The sequence below is a fragment of the Trachinotus anak genome, unplaced genomic scaffold, assembly GCF_046630095.1.
Source record: "Trachinotus anak isolate AG129_WGS33_773 ecotype Australia unplaced genomic scaffold, CSIRO_AGI_Tana_v1 ptg000013l, whole genome shotgun sequence".
Classification (NCBI taxonomy): domain Eukaryota; kingdom Metazoa; phylum Chordata; class Actinopteri; order Carangiformes; family Carangidae; genus Trachinotus; species Trachinotus anak.
The window spans coordinates 12,225,067-12,242,391 of NW_027273864.1; the positions used below are offsets into that span (position 1 = coordinate 12,225,067).

A 17,325-nucleotide genomic window follows, 5' to 3' on the forward strand; every position below is an offset into this window, starting at 1 on the left:
GCCATCAAGTTACTTACACATGGAGGAGACAAGCCAATTCCAAGTCAAGCTAGCGCCATTTAGCCGCATGTAGAGCCCTCCACCTCGGTAACATCAGACAAATTGGCTTCATGGTTGGACTGGTAAAGAAATTCAGCCTTGTACTTGTACTTGTACTCTGCTGGGGCCTGTGAAGTAACTGATGGTGCAGATAAAAACTTTAAAAACTGGATGTTTTGACAGGCCACTGGCAGACTGGGATTTGAGCAGGTATTCCCCATGGCCCGTCTGCCATGTAATCTTATCTCTTTCTTTGTCAGAAGCATTTTTAGGCAAAAACGTGGTTTCTGCAACGGAGGAAATTATGGAAGGTGCTTTCACCCTAACGCTCTGTACTGCACTGTTCCATCTCGTCCCTGTGTTTTTATAGAGGGCCTATGGTTTAAGAGGGAGGGACTCATGAACCAATGTGCACATGTACATCCACTGACATGCATACAGATCATTACTCATCTATATGCTTGCATAAAAAAAATTTGTTTTCTACTATATTATTGTTTAAAATCTTTTTACAGAACCTTTAAATATAATTTATTGCCCATCCACTTATCAGAGCTCTACTTATCTTTTTGTGTACTGTGTCTGAACATTGTTTTTTCTCCAACGTCACCTTTCTGTCATCCCTGCATTCTAATTTTGGTCCTGCCAATCAGGCTTCTTTAATTACCTGGGGTTTTTTTTTTTCAACCTAGTGGGCCTTCTTTTTGACACACAGCTTCTTCTTTCCTTATGATCCACTTGTTATACAGTTTTGCGAAGTGCATCTTCTATCTCATCACCTGCACTGTAAACATGAGCTGATACTGCCCATCAACACCTCAATAATTATATGGATAAGTCACGGACAGGTTAATGATTGAAGAGTTCAGAGGAAGGTGTGGATAGTGTGTGAGGTTGTGTTGGTGGTCCTGCATTGGTCAGGCGGCCGGATGGAGTCGGTCTTGGGTCAGCATGAGAAACTGATTTGGTGATTCTGAGGTGAAATAGAATAGTTATCGAGTGCCAACCAGCTCGTGAGATGCTTTTGTTTGTTTGTTTGTTGGTATGTATGTATGTCTTTTTTTCTTTTTTTTTTTTTTTGATTAGGCGTGGCTCTGAGACAATGGGAAACTGCAGACATATAGACTCACAGGCTGACAACAAAGACTTTGAGTGTCTTCGTGTTGGTTTTTGCGTCTTTTTTAGTTGGTTTGTTTCTCCTTGTGGTCATTATGTTCCTAGTCATATTTTTGTGTGTGTGCGTTTGTGTGTGTATTTGTCTCTCTCTGGTCATTTTGAATCTCTTTGTGCCTATTTTGCATCAGTATATATCTCAGATTTCTGTGTGCGCCCTAATATAATAGAGAAAAATATGTCCATGAAAACTGTAGACAGTTAATTCTGTCAATATTAAATAGGGCATGAATTCATGGAAAAATATGTTGAATTTTAAACATCTTTAAAGCTGTGCACATGAAATCCCATTCACAGACAAGCCTATTTTAAAACATCTCTCTGCATATGTGCCTCCTCAACCAAAGCCATAAATTGTCTTTGCTGTTCTCAGGGGTGTGTCAATAAAGCTTTTTCGATCCATTATTGGTTGAGGCTGTAATATCGGTTGAATGCGCACAAATCAATAATTTAAGGTGGAGTGTGTCGGAAGCGCGAAGACCGGAAGCTCGGCAGGATCCGCCTGCTCCGCCCCCATCGCCGACGCCTTCCCTTCGGTGTTCGTGAGGAACGATGGCGCCAACCGATCAGCGCACAGTGGAGCGGCAGACCAGCGAAATTATTAAATGTCTTTTTGACGATGAAGACGGACTCCGATCTCGAAATTTTGATTCTTCCGGGTGTGTGGAGGCGGACGGCCCAGGTTAGTTTGTGTTTGTTTTTTTTTCTCCTAATGTTAGTGTGCCGACGTGTGTGTATTTGTGTGAGACAGCTGTGTGTGTGTACGTGCGCTTTCGCTTTAACTAACCTACCGGTCGACGGCAGTGACAAGGTGTCAGGATATGTTTGGTTGTTTTTTTATTTTTACATTGTTACTTTTGAGCTCCTGTTCGAGCAAACACGAGATAATGTAGCGTTAATACACGTATGTTTCAGGTGTTAGGGTCTCAGGGTGTGACGTTTGTTTTTTTGTTTCACAGGTTATATCGATGGCCTGTGTTTTTAAAACCTTGACTTTGCTGTTCACCTCTGCGTCTTTATGCTGCGTTCAAATCATATCGTTAAATACACTGAGCCGAGTGGGAAAAACGTTCGCGTTTTTATTTTAATAAACTCCTGTCTTTAACGAACCGCTACAAATACTAACACAGTATTAAAAGGACTTTAGGGTAATATAAGCTGTCGCTGACTAACTGACTTGGCATTAAGTAAGCCTGTCATCAGCTGCATCTGTGTTTTGCGTGGTTTTGGTTTTATTATTGTTTGTTTTTGCAGATGATTTTGACCCAGTTCTCATAGCTGAAAAACTCAGAAGTGTGGCTGATTCCCTGAATGACGATGTCCAATTTAGAAGTGCACTGAATGGCCTGAAGCAAGCAGTAGCACAAGAGGTACACACACACACACACACACACACACACACACAACAAAACAGGCTTTATCATTGACATGAACTGGATCAGAGGTTTTGTACGGTCTCCAGTTGGGGTCAAAAAGATTTTGAGCTTGTAAATTTATGTTCACAGTTAATGTTGTGGTTGTAAATCAACTGTAAAATATGTGTAGAAAAAAATTATTTATGTAAAAAAAAAAATAAATCTGTCATCAGTGCTGAGGTTACACAAAGATATTAAAAATGCATGTATTTTCCACACATGTACAAACTTGGATTCCTCATGCAGATTTATTTTACAGGTTAACAAAGGTTGATATACAAGTAAAAATTTTAGAATTATTTGATGACTTAACATCTTTTTGAGCCTAATTTGAGCCCACAAACTTACTACTAGTGTTATCACGGCCACGCAGCTAGTTTTAGTTTTATTTGTCCAGATCTTTAGGTGTCAGCAATCAGTAAGTCTCTGAGGTACATTGTACGACACACTGCTGTGAGTTTGTTTGAATGTAACACAGTGACCAGCACAAAAACAAAAATCTCCTCCCCTCCACTGTACTGGGGTTACTGGTAAAAATCTCAGATATGTCAAAACCTGGCCAAATGAAACCAAACAAGCTTGATATGCCAAACACCACTTAAGATAAGTGGGGAAATATTATATCCTTCTAGTTTGGATGAAATGACTCAGTAAATAGAACTGATTAAATTGGGTCCCTTCTGAATAAAGCATTAATCTAGAGCTTGAACAAGGAGTGAAACATCAGTCTCCCTTAGTTAATGTAATTTAGTTGCCAAAAGCTTAGTCTGGTTAACACATGTGGCTATTATTGGAATAATAAAATCAAAGTCTTGTCTTCTCTACTTTATAAAGCTAATAATATAAAGGTAATAATAGATTATTATAATAATATAAAATGTCTCATCCACTAGGGCATGAAGATGTCGTAATTTCTTTTATCTGTCATTTCAATTCAGATTTAAGCCTTTGACTGGAGAATTCGGTGTCAGCTGGATCCTCCTGTAGGTCTACAATGATGTAAAACTGGCTTTACATTGAATTTCTCTGTAATATCTCAATTTTTGTGTCATCCCACCCCAGGCGGCAGAAGCAGCATTTAGCCGGGGTGTGGAGGCCCTGTACCAGGCTCCAGTCACTCAGAGGGCTGAAGTGGCTCCAGAGATGCAGCTCATCAGGGCCTCAGTGGCTTTCGGGCTCTATGTCAAGAAATCATCCCCAGAGCTGAAAAATAAAGTCCAGAACGCCATGACAGCATTCCTCAACAGGCATGTTGGCTCATGGGTGGCTCAGCAAGGTGGATGGGTGAGTATGTTTTAAGATTATTTGAATGTTTAATCTAATGCCACATTAACGCTGATCTAACCTAATTACATTTATAGTTTTATCAAGTGAACCACTTTGGGCTCTGTATCTGTGTGTTCTTTTTATTTAGACCAAGGGAACACTATAATATAAAAGTTAAAGGAGACTCTGCTGAGATAAGATTTTAATTGTTGCAAGGGTCAAGGTTTCGGATTGTAAATACTGTGCAAATTAAATGACGTCACAGCTGAACATTATACATGGAGAAAAAGAGGATTGAGATCAGGCATCTGGTGTGATTGATTCTTTAAGGAAATGAAACAAACTTGTTTTTGATGTATCATCATGGTCATCTTACATCTGTACATCTGATGTAAGTTAAGTTTGTCTTTCTTTTCATTACCCTACATCATTTACAAGAAATTATCTGCTACCACAGTGCTTCCTCCACTGGAATGAAATGAATACTCAGTTCTGGCTCTGTGCCCTCGTGCTTACAGTTATGCTGCCACTTCCCTCATGATACAGACTGCCAGTTGAATTCTCAAGAAATGAAACAGCTCTGAACTTGTTTAACCAAATGCATTAGGCCAGTTTGACTACACTATACTCCCTCCCTTTACAGGAAATAGCAGACATACTTATTATAGTTTTGATACAGCAAACAAACTCTTGTCTTGAATGAATTTGCCAAACCTCCCAGAAGTGTCTGATAAGGCTTATTTATGGTTCTAACTTGATTTGCTGAATCATATTTCTTTGTGTCACCAGTACCTGAAACAACACGCCTCAAAAACATATTATAAATTTAATGTGTATTTTTAATCAATTTAGAAACTGAAATTGACAGCTGACAGAGACATTAGAATTACCCTTTGTATAGATGTGACTATATCCTGAATTAATACCGCAGCCAATTACTACCATTGGTATAACTGCAGTACGAAGCTTAACTTGTTTTTAGACTTGAGACTGCACAGTGTGAGGTTGAGGAACTATGCAGCTTCATAGTAAAATCTGTTATATGCACCCTTATCTTGTCATCATGTGTCAAGACTTCAGTAGCATTTCCAGTTTCATTCTGAGTGACTTGTGACTTAAGAAACTTTGTAATTTTTTGTGTGTGTGTGTGTGTGCGTGTGTGTGTGTTTTCCCCAGGATAAAGTGTCAAGACTGGATGTTGCCAAACCAGCCTCTCGGTAATAAAGTATGCCAACGTGGACAACAATATTTCACCAGACGACATCGTGGAGCCACTGCATCAGTCTGTACTCTGTCTGTTTAGGGTCATCACACAGGCAGACATCTCATCATACACTAAGCCTCTTCATTAGACTTTCACAGAGGTTTCGCGTTCAAGTTTCCATTCACACAATCTAACATTAACCCCATGTTGCAATGATGCACATCACAGGTCAATGAAATCGCATGTTAAGACATTTTATGGAAGATGATAAAATGGATCACAGCTGCTGTTGAGAGGTAGTTTAATTTCCTGCTTGGTTGTGTGCCATGCACTGCATGGGTTAATAAATAACAGGAATTTATTGTTATCCCAGATAGGTTACTAGCGATCAATGAGTAAATAAGTGTCAGTGTCATAAAAATAAATTTACTCTCCACTACATCACTGTTTGCACTGGTGTAAAAGAAAATCTTGGTTGTCTGTTTTGGTAGTTTTCTGAGTGATCAGTGGTTTGTTTATTCATTTTCATTCGTATGGCTTATGCTACTGGGCTTTGGCACTTCTCATTAAACATACATTTAATGTTAATTTAAATGAAGTTTTGTTGAAGTTTCTGCAACTTGCTCCTTCTTGCTTCTCTCTTAGTTTTTTATTGCAGTTTCTGCAGTGATAAGTTACAACATTAAACCCACCATGGTGCCATCCATATGTATCTAAACTGCGGATATTTGATCAACATGTGCTATTTTTGGGGCTCAATCAAGCTGTGGAAAATACTTGAATTTTTTCAGATTAAAAAAAATATACGGGTGTTCTGATATGTCTTAAGATATGAAATCCTGATTTTCTTTTTTAAACGTGTTAAACGTTTCTACTAAATGACTCAGTCGCATTGTTACATTCAGCATCTACTTTTACAACATTTTACACAATGTATGCAAAGTTTACATTGAGTGATACAATGCAAATGCACAGGTGTCATTGTTTTATATGCCTTTGTAAACACTGGAGTTGCATAATATTTGGCATGTTTGGAAACTTTGATACTTTAGGTATGAGTGAAAGGTTTGTCAACAGCAGTGTTTGACCACACTTGCAGGATGGAAGCAACAAAAAGCGAAGGCACCGAATCATTTCACATAAATGTTTGATAGGCTTTTTTTTTAATTTGCAACTTGTCAGCTTTTATAATGAATTCAATAAAAATGTGAAAATAATGTGTGCATCATAAAATTTTTGATATGACAGACATATTTATATGTTGTTGCATTTTATGAATGTGTATATTTATTATTGTTTTTTTTATCAGAAACTTTTTTATATAGTATCAAAACAGTTATAAAGTTCTTTACAATAAAACAACAGTAAATCATACAAACAAAACTACTAAAATATTATTTTAAAAAAGACAATTTACTAAAAAGCAGTTTCATAAAAGTTATCTAATTAAAGGAACACTTCAGGCAAGTTTTTCCAAAGGGAGGGCCCTGACTGTGAAGGCCCTGTCACTGTCATGTTTGAGTCTACCCTTGAAACAACATAGAGAGGCATCAAGATTTCAGGGATGGAGCGGGGCCATGAGGCAATAAAGGGTCAGAAATATAATAACCTCTCTCAATGCTAACACTCAAATATTTCCCATGCTAAACATCCCAGAGAAGAAAACATGCTATAAATATGCCTTATTATTATGTATTAAATTATTATCTTATTTAACTCCTACCTATGTAAGCATCTAAGTGGGCCTCAGTACTCAATGGTGCAAGTAAGTAAGTAATTCTATGGTACTTCAGTATTAGAATTTCATGCTATTTATTAATACCCCACTTCAATTCTGTAATCTTCTGTAATTATAGATTATAGATTTTATAAAAGCTAATGTGCATATAAAACATGATGCACTATTACAGAGCAAATTTAACCACCCAACAGTAGAATCGGCTCAACTAACCACAACATTAAAATGCTATTTGCATGATAATACATCAGTAACAATTATCCAATAGTGTATCATAATTTAACTGTGACAGAGGCCATTTGCCTGCACAGTAGGTACTTTTAGACTTTTACTGATAACACGTAAGCACTTTTACTTAAGTACAGTTTTGAATGCAATACCTTTACTTTACCTAACTACAATATTATGCTATCACAGTGCTAATGCAGTAATTCACATATGCCATACACAGCCACATACTGACAGTTTTGCAAAGGTGCTGATGGACAACCAGCCATTTCAGACGAGGCTCATTTACAACAAAAAAACAAAAAACAAAAAAAGTAGTAGTACACAGACTGAAATATTTTTAAATGAACTTCAATGTCTTGCTTGTTTTCTTGCTTTAACATTTTGCCACAGTACTGTGATGCCTCATATGTTGTTTCATTTCTGGGCACTAACCAGCAGAGTGCAGCACTGAACACTTTCAATCTCTAGCCTGTGTGAAAGATGCCAGATGGGAGTTCAAGGTGGCATGGCACAAAAAGAAGAACTAAACAAGCCCAGACCTATTTTTATTTGGTGTTGGCAAGTTTCTCTTCCTTTTAAAGGAATGGACATATTAAAAAAAGAAATCATTGTTTTTCAATGTGTCTTTTCTATTTTTCTCTGTGTTTTTTGTGATCACAGAGCCTGCAGCTCTCTGGCTGCAGTTCACACTGGGATGTAAAGGCATCTGACTGTGGATTTTCACCTCTGTGAGGAGGGAGGAAAGTCAGGGGTGCACATAAATACGTGAAATTCTTGCTGACAGTCTTGACACACACACCAAATACTTTCTTCACAGAGCAATGAATCTGAAGTCACATAAATTTGCTTATCGTGTATTTATTTGAACTGAAGTAATATACAGCTGTTGCTTTCTTGGTCCAACAGATATTCACAACCACTCCCAAAGTCGAGCTCTTTGCACAGTAACACCTGTGTGCGCTGCTCTTTGTCAGTCTGCACCATCTCCACACTAACTCTGTGAGACATGATGAGGGAGTTCTGAGGGCACCAGGCATGAAACCAGCTGGGAGGTGGATCCAGAGCCACAAACTTTAAAGGGTGAGGGGCAAAATTATCTTTCCATCTCTCTATTTATAAGATGACTGTTTCCAACAGACATTGCGCACACCTTTAAGTCTTCCATTTAAAAGTACCAAAGCTAAGACGCCTAATTTAGAATAAATACAGAGCTCATTAAAGGCGAAAACTACATATTGCGACCGCATAAATGCAGCAGCTCCCAGATTAGCATTAGCCACAAATTCAAGCAACATTTCTCAGTAGTATAAACACACTAATTATCAATGATTAAGGCAGTAGTATTAAATGTACCTCATTAGTTTCTGTTGTACGAATTAAAAATGTTAGTCGTACTTTGTTCAAACTTCCACTGATTTGAGACACAAAACACAGTGAACTTCAGAGCTAGACAGGCATCTTTATATTTTGGATTTGACTAACATTGCTTACTTATTGAGGGTCACCAGCTTTTCTTTTCTCCTCTGTCAAAAATCCATCACATAAACATTTTGTAAAAAAACAAACCAAAAAAAAAAAACACCAACATAAACCTCTTTGATGTCAAGTGATTGCTGAATTATTATAGAATTTTAAAATCAAATGTAAAAGTATTTAATAACAAAGACTGAGCTGTGTTTGTATCATACACATTGTGAAATACTTTACAAAAGAACACCTGTGAGTTCAGGCTATATAAATAAACGTGACATGTCTGTATGAGTGTGTGGATTTGGCAGGAAATAAAGTGACTAATAACTGTCTTTCAACCTCCTAAGAATTTCTGTTGAATTTCAAAATTAGGCCTATTTTGCCTCATCACATTCTTTGTAGTCAGTGTCCATAATAAAAGCAACTTTATTTCTTTTTTTCATGTGATTGATGTAAATCCAATAGCACAGCAGGTAACACCAACTTCACTGAATCAATGTAATAAATGAAATGCTTTCTGCATTTTTGACTCCATCTGCTGACTGATTTGTTCACTTGTTCCGTCATAATTACAAATTGGCAAAACAGCTTACCATATTGGAACTTACTGCTGTGAGCACTTGAATCTGTCTACATGTACAATATGTAAGCTAGGGGTCTCCAACAGGTGGCTTGGGAGCTACCAGTAGTTCATCCCCTGTAATAGAGTAGCTCACCCAAAGGTTCTGAGAATATTGTCTGTATAAACCATGGATGCAAAGTACAAACTTTAAACAATACACTTTCAATCAGTAAATCAACTTGCGCTCTGTTTTTCTGCTTTTTTTTTAACCCATGTTTATTTACATTTTGGAAAAAAAAGTGTAGAATTAGCTATTCAAGGTCCTGTTTGTTATGTACCATTGAATGTACTGACAACTATCACTGGATTACTTGCTAAGGAGCATCTTTTACCCTGATTGCTCAGCAGCTTCATGGACGTTTATTCGCAATGGTGTTATCACGTCTGTGTGTTCAGGTTTGACTGAATCATGACTCAGGTTTTTTGAAAAATTGTCACTGATGTAAGTTTCAGATGTTTTTGGTACAAAATGTAAGTTTTGGATATTTGATGATTTGTTAAATCATTATCATTATTCATCTGATCTGAGTTTGGAGATCAGTTTGTGACATGTGAATAAATGTAACCAGTAACATAAGAAATGTGTACCTCTCAGCCGCTTTCATTTTGTCAAAGTTGCTCTCAGTAAAAAAGGTTGGAGACCCCTGGACTTTCTTATTGTTGTTTATGTACTGTACATCTCAAAATATTGCACAAATCATGTTTCATTTATCACATAGGCTCAGCAAAAGTAAACAGATTAAAACTTAAAGCCTCTATGCATATAATTAAAACATTTCTGACTCTGACACCCCATTATCAAAAACGTCACTATGTTAAGTAGCAGTCACACCACAAAATGACATTTGAATGTAAATTAAATGGATTGGAGCGGGGCTAACTGGTGAACTGCTGTAGCTGGCGAGCTAACCCACTTCCACACTAGTCGGCCTGAATAGGCTAGTGCTAGTTGGTCATGATAGCAGCAAGAGTTTCCCTCTACTTTTCTCACTCCTGTTGTGTTTACTTCCCCTGGCACACCTGAAAGGTTATTCAGCAAGGAAAATAAAGATCCCCAACCTAACAAGCTTTGTAACATTCATTAGCTCGTTAGCTTAGTTCTGCTGCCAACGAAAAGTATCTTCACAGTTTATTAAAAAGACATAGGCTATTTGTGCCGTAAACTCCTGCCTCATAACTGTCAACTGAAGATTTTACATAAAAGTGAATGGTGCAGCACAGCGAATAAGCTATGGTTGCCTCCTCTTTTTTGGACTTTCAGTTCACTCAAAGGTCAGAACTGTTAAGATAGCTTGCTATTTGTCAAAGGTGTACTTTTCAAACAGAAATTAATTTCACCTCCTCAACCATCTGATCAACTGATCGTAGAGATTTCATCAGGAACTGATATCGCTTTGAAAGTTATCGTTTTTTAAATCCTGCTGTGACCAGGTCTTTAGCCCGCGGGCCGGACTACACGCGGATATTGGTGCAACCCAAAGATTTGCCATCAGCCTTTTGAGATATGCTAACATAACATAATACACATAATGGCTTAAAAAACATTTCACATGGGCAGAGAATCAGCAGATTCAGCAGCATAGTCACATTCCTACAAGAACAGCAATGAAATACAATGATTAGACTTGTCTGATGAGGACGTACAATGGGTGTGAGTGTGAGTGTACTGTAATGTTCTCATACAGTGCTACAGCAGGTTACGACAGAGATTAATGAGGTCACATTACCAGTCCTGTTTTGTTGATTGGAGAGCATCAAAGTGTCCTTCTAGTTGACCTCCGCAGAGATGTAAACTCTTGATGAATTCCTCAGCTGCACTCTTACCCTCTGATTCCCTTGTAAATGTAATAATCCTTCCACTTTCCCCTACCTACACCCTCATAGCCTCCTCACTTACTCACACAAGCCCACTCTCTGCCGAGTGACATAAGATCGATGTGGGCACAGAAAAAGTGGCCTCCTACCACTGATGGGGGAAAGTGAAATGCTATTTCTGACATAAAGCCCAGAGTGGATTTTGATGCTTCCACCTGCTAATGCACATACAGCATTATGACTTTACATCAGGGCTCACCATATGCTGTGACATTTTTTGCTTATTTGTCGTCATAAAAAAAAAAAAAAAAAAATCTAATGAGTTTCTTGGAGGGTGGATTTCTCAATCTGCTCCTTCAATCAACAGCTTTAAGAGGATACATCAGAGATACACAGCAGTTTGCTCAGTGAGGTGAATTTCATACAGGCTTATATAATTGCCCATTAACATTTACAATACACTAGTTAGATACAGTACATTTTATCAGTGTCAGCAGTACTGTCTCAACACTTATTTTTCATGTCAAATCTTGCTCATTTTATACACAACACAGGTCACTTTAAGTCAGCCCTGTAACAAAAACGGCAGAGAGGATGAGATGAAGAGTAAACCTACTTCATTGCAAAGAATCAGGAGAAAACCTGTGAGTACTGGAGAGGGCCAGCAGATAAATGTACAGAAGAGGTCCATCATAAAGTTAAAAATGATTATTACCAAGATCAAATGAAGCTCATTGGATGGAGGAGCTCAAACATTCGTTAGATTCACAGTTTTCTATTGAACAACACTGATGGAGCTACAGAGTTACAGAGTTACTATAGGAGGCTGCTTGGTTTTTACCATTGTCCATGTCCACAAATATTTCATGAGGAACATCATGAAATTTTGAAACACTGATGCTGTCAGCTACAACTATTAGCTAGTATCAGTCATTCTGTTGGTCAGATGGTGTGAGAAATTTCAAAAATCCTTCACATGAGCTAATGCACCACAGGCCATGTGTCTGTTGAGTTACTTTAACTTAACTAACTTTACAGTTAACACAGCTGATAAACCATTGGTTCATCATGCCAAAGATCCTGGTTTTTAACATTTTTTTCATCCATACAGCCAGCATACATCCTGCATCCTGGTCCTCCCGAGGCACCAAGCTGGTTGCACAAACCTTTACCAGATTCCTATTATTAGCACAATGCTAAATGTTTCCTCTGTGCTCTTAGTTTCTCTTCTTCATTTTCTCTCCATAAGGCCACAGCAATTAGCAAATTTAACGTAGCACATAAGATGCTTAACTATTTGAAATCATACACATGAAAAAGGTCATGAGTTTTAGATCAGATAAAAAAAACAGTTCAGGATACCCTACAATTGTACCATATGTGCTACAGATACGGTATACACTTACTGATTCAAGTTCAACAGGTTGCTGTTGAAACTGATGAGAAGCCCCTTATCCCGTATGACATCATCATCATTTCTTTAGCCAGCGGAGAAACAAAAAATCAGTCTTATCTATATCAAAGCCTGATTTAGGCTGTTGATCTTGGCTCCATTCTGACTTGTCGCCCTGTCCTCTTGGAGCATGTTGGATGGATGAAATCATTCAGTCCACAATGAAGTTCCCTCGTCTGTTTCATCCATCCGGCATCCTTCGATGCCATTAAGGTCAAATCGACCATTAATCCCTCAAGTGTGACAATAAAGCCAGAATCCTTTGAAACTTTACAGTTACACAGCAATGCAATGAGTTGCCAAAAGTCACACATCATCGTCGTCATCATCATTCTGCCTCAGCCTCCTCTCATGACTCTGCCCTCTCTGGCTCCCTCTTTGTGGTAGCCGGCCGACTGGATCCTGACAAAGCACATACTGTTTCCAGATTTTCCAGAACGCTGTGCGGAATTTCTTGATGCGGAAAGCGTATACTATTGGGTTGACGGCCGAGTTGCCATGGGTGAGGATGATGGCAATGTAAATGAGGAATACTGGCTTGTCACAGGAAGGGCAGAAGAGAGTGATGCAGTTGAGGATGTGAAGAGGGAGCCAGCTGAACGCAAAGAGGAGAAGAACAAGGGCGAGCGACTTGGCAAGCTTGAGTTCCTTGCCAAAGTAACGTCTCGGGTCTGTGTGGCTCGCTGTCACCTACAGAGTGATAAGAGAAGATCATCAGCGTAGAAGTTTAGTTTTAGTCCAAACAGTTCACATTAAGTCTGTTCTCATGGCAAATTGTGTTCAGATGGCTGCATGTCAAACAAAGCACCCAGGTTTGTCCTACACAAGAAGAAAATAATCTCACCTTCTTGTTCAGCTGCTTGTGGATCATGTAGAAAATCTCAGTGTAGATGGCCAGCATGAGTAGAAGAGGGGGCAGCACCCAGCCGAAGAAGTTGAAATAGACCATGTAGTCCATGCTGATGACTGTCTCAAACTCACAGGTCACCAAGAGGTCATCAGTGATCAGGGAGCCATTGTCACGGAGACGTTGCAGGTTATTCCAGCCAAATATAGGCGCAAGACCCACTACGATGGACACCAGCCAACACAACAACACGGCCGTGCCGGCTCGCCGGGGGGTCACGACCCGCTTGTAGCTATAGCAACAAGGGAGAAGATGAAACACTGAGAAAAAAAATCACTGTGACAGACAATGTGAGAATGATACTATTTCAAAAGGCAAGTACTTTTTTTACTATCAGTTAATCGGCTACAGTATTAATGCATATTCTTTCAACTGTTTTTGAGATTGGGGGTAGACAAATTACTTATCTGGATGTATCTTATTTTATAATACTTTAATACAAGTGTTTGCTTTAAAACAAAAATGTGTAACTTTTGTTCAACAGTGTCCACTGTTACCACATGTAGATAATGTTAAATAATATTGTAATGAATTAGTTTAGTAATGTAATGAAATGGTTTAGTAAGTTATGTGAGTTATAGAGCAATATCTCACTAAAGTCTACATTAGCCAACATAGCAACCATAAGCTACTTATAACAGACCTATTAACAAAACTCCTGAGTTTGTTGAATTCAAACAAAAGATTGCAGTTTGCTGGGTTGGACTGAAACTGTTGTGGGTGTTTTGTCCTGTAATGCCCCATGTCATTTTGATCTCTCTGTGGCATAGTTGAAATACTATCTGTTAAAACTTCTTTTTATGTTAATCACTGTTGTTTTCTTAGAAAAAAATCAAATGTCAAACAGAAACAAGCTCAAGACATTTCCACCTGGATTGTCAGCAGTCCTGTCCCTCCCACACAGTAGACTGCTATTGGACAGGTCCGCAAATTAGTCACTGTTGAAGGAACTATGGCAGACTGTTGATTTTTGAATTCAACCCTTTTTTCTAAACAGTAAGAGATGACTCAAAGCTGTCGAACAGAGCTCTATCACCCCCCCCACACTTGCTCTCTTGGATATGTGAGGCACATTTTTTCTCTCTCTTATCACGCCTGCTTACTGGCTGACACAGAAACACACACCACTGACATATGCGCCAGAGCCAAACTTTCGTATTTCCTCTTTTTCCCTCCCTTGCTTTCTCTCGGTTGGCCTTGCCTCACACACTTTATCATATAAAGTGCACACACTCGCAGAGTTGCAATAGGTCTTCCCATATGTGACGTCAGTTTTTATCTCACTTTTTGTACTCATAACTCTCCGTACAGCTGCTTGTAAAGCTTGGTCGTCTGGCTGCATACAGATCATCTGTCTGTTACTTCTTGGCTTTGGTTGTCGTCCATCTATCTGTATTTTTCTGTGGGATTTTGATCCTTGTCTCCCACCTGTAAGTACTGTCCTATACTTGGTACATTTTCAAATCTCAGACAGACCACCCTTATCATGACAGTGTGCTTTCAAACCATTTCTACTATAAAAAGCAATCAGTGCTCGTTATACTGTGCTGAAAATCCATTAAATCTGTAGCATTCATATAGTACACAACATTTTAAAATGTTTCCTGTCAGTGTACCCTACTCAGTGGCAGTGTGCAGTGTGTGTACATGTTTTTGTGTGTGTGTGTTAGTTGCCAGCTTAAGAAATTATGCAATCCATCAACCAGCCACCATGAGGCTATTGACCAGTCATGCATTCTCTGCCAGACTCTGCCATGCTTATTATCCAATGAGCCAACCTGAAGTAGAAACTCTATTTTGAGTTAAATTATACTGTGAAAAGGCAAAATTGATGACGATATTCACAGTTTTAAACTCTCCTGTTCTGCAACTATGTAACAGAAATGCAAGTTTCCACCATTATGTTGTTTCTAACCAATTCACACCAGAAGGGATAAAGATCCACTGCAGCATTTATGACTTCCACGTGCTTCTTGCACATGTTTATGTCCAGCTGGGAAACAGCTTGAGTCCCACCAATGTAAAAGTCAACAGTTTTAAAAGTGACAAATGGAGCCTTGATTGGACCTTGAGCATCCTGTTGTAAAGCCTACATGTGTAATCTATCTATCCATCTATCCATCTATCTATCTATCTATATATGCATCTATCTATCTATCTATCTATCTATCTATATATCTATCTATCTATCATGTTGTAAAAGTATGTTTGCAGCTAGCCTTGCCTACATGTTCAGACTCTCGAATATCTTATGAAAACAACCCTATATTTTTGAGGGAAAATATAAAAAAATAAATTATTAGCAGAGTCAGATCATCAATGCTTATGTTAGGAAGAGGACAAGAGGATTTTTCTCAAAACGATTTTTTGTCTTTGTTATTCATGGTTTGCTTTTTCTATGACTTCAGCGGAAATCGCGTTGGAAGTGTACAATTAAGTCACTAAATATAAGTAATGGATGAATGAGTAAATGAGTAGTGAAACAGTTCCAGTTGTACTAATCATAAATTCTGGGAAGAAAATGTCACAATCTTTATCTCAGACACGCTGTGTCCAGCAGATATATTACTGTTAAAGCACATGAATGCAGCCCAACACTGAGGTTCTTGTAATCAAATTAAAATGACCATACAACCTTTTACCCAACACCATAATAATCCTTTCTGGATGGACGAGGAATGAAAATCCCGCAGACACTGTATGAAGGATCGCTTCATGAGTGCCCTTGGTCCGAGCAGCGGTCCAGACACAAAGGCTTTTTCTGTAAACGTGACAAGATATTGAAAACTAGAGGAATTCACCTTTAGGCCTACCTCATGGGTATTTTGACTCTCAGATAGCGGTCGATGGCGATGGCCAGCAACGCCAGGATGGAACTTTGAGTGAGGACGAGCACTGTGCAGGCGACCAGCAGGCAACTGTAGAAGTGCGTCTGGAGTCCGATGCTGATGGTTATGGCGAGCGGGATGACAAGAGCTCCCACCGCAATGTCAGCCAAGGCCAGGGAGACGATGAAACAGAACGTGGTGTCTCTCAGAGACCGGTTAATACGCACAGCCCAGACCACCATCACGTTCCCGATGACCGAGGACACGGCGATCACCACCTCCATCCCGATGTAGAGGGCTTTAGAGGGAGGCAGACCCGAAGTCATGATCACAGATGCTGGATGAGTGTGCGCGCAGCGGAGAAACAGCCGAAACACGTCGAGGGAGTTCCCTGTTTGAGTTTGTGGGTGCTGACTGAACCCCCCTGACTGAGGCTTCGCATGTTTTATGTCCTACGGTGGCAGAGGTCGTGTCTGTTGCTCTTAAGTATTTCAGGATCTGCTCCAGGACATCGAGCTGCGCGCCTGACGCAGAACTTGGTTTCCATACGCTCCGAGGCGGTGATTCCGAGAATGAAGTGGTCCCCGGAGCCCTGCTGGCAGGTCGGACCAGGGAAGGACCGGGGATACTGAATGAGTCACAAATACCTTCCCAAATCACGGTCCAGCAGCGTTGCTTTCCTCAATGTCAGGCATGTGTCAAAGGTCGGAAAAAATAAACACAAATAATCCCAACACACAAGTCCCTAACAGTGTCCGTTCATTAAATAATTGCGCCATCAGTCACTCCATCCGGTTTTATCCCTCTGTCTGGACATAGTTGCCATAGGACGATGGCCAATGTTTATTTCCCTTTTGGTATTTGTTTCTTTCGAAATAATCCCAGTTTAGAAGCAGTGTGTGACGGCCAAGCAGGGAGTTCAGATCATTATTAAAACCTCTTTATCTTCTTTCTGCAAAGTCATGTGTGACTGAAAGCTCGCCCTCTATGGGAGTGGATACGGTGAGTCATGAGGAGGAGAACATCAAATATAAAGGTGCACCTTGTCACAACTTTCATCATTTAGACTCACTTTATGTGATAAGAAATACTGAAGACCACCACGCTCCAAATAATATGATTATAAAGAGGGATTATAACCCACCACCACCTGTCTGATGTTTT

The 17,325-nt window shown here is 39.3% G+C and overlaps 2 protein-coding genes across 2 annotated transcripts; one reads left to right on the forward strand and one right to left on the reverse strand.

The window, feature by feature from the left end:
- Positions 1-1,732: 1,732 nt before the first annotated feature.
- On the forward strand, positions 1,733-6,314 carry LOC139630661 (bcl-2-like protein 15). The gene is made up of 4 exons (XM_071494291.1): positions 1,733-1,894; positions 2,467-2,582; positions 3,690-3,911; positions 5,070-6,314. Exons 1-4 carry the CDS (start codon positions 1,765-1,767, stop codon positions 5,112-5,114), a joined length of 513 nt encoding a protein of 170 aa, XP_071350392.1. The 5' UTR covers positions 1,733-1,764; the 3' UTR covers positions 5,115-6,314.
- Positions 6,315-8,944: 2,630 nt separating this feature from the next.
- Positions 8,945-16,690, reverse strand: LOC139630660 (adenosine receptor A1-like). The gene is made up of 3 exons (XM_071494290.1): positions 16,147-16,690; positions 13,271-13,565; positions 8,945-13,116 (listed from the first exon to the last, which is right to left on the reverse strand). Exons 1-3 carry the CDS (start codon positions 16,485-16,487, stop codon positions 12,733-12,735), a joined length of 1,020 nt encoding a protein of 339 aa, XP_071350391.1. The 5' UTR covers positions 16,488-16,690; the 3' UTR covers positions 8,945-12,732.
- Positions 16,691-17,325: the final 635 nt, after the last annotated feature.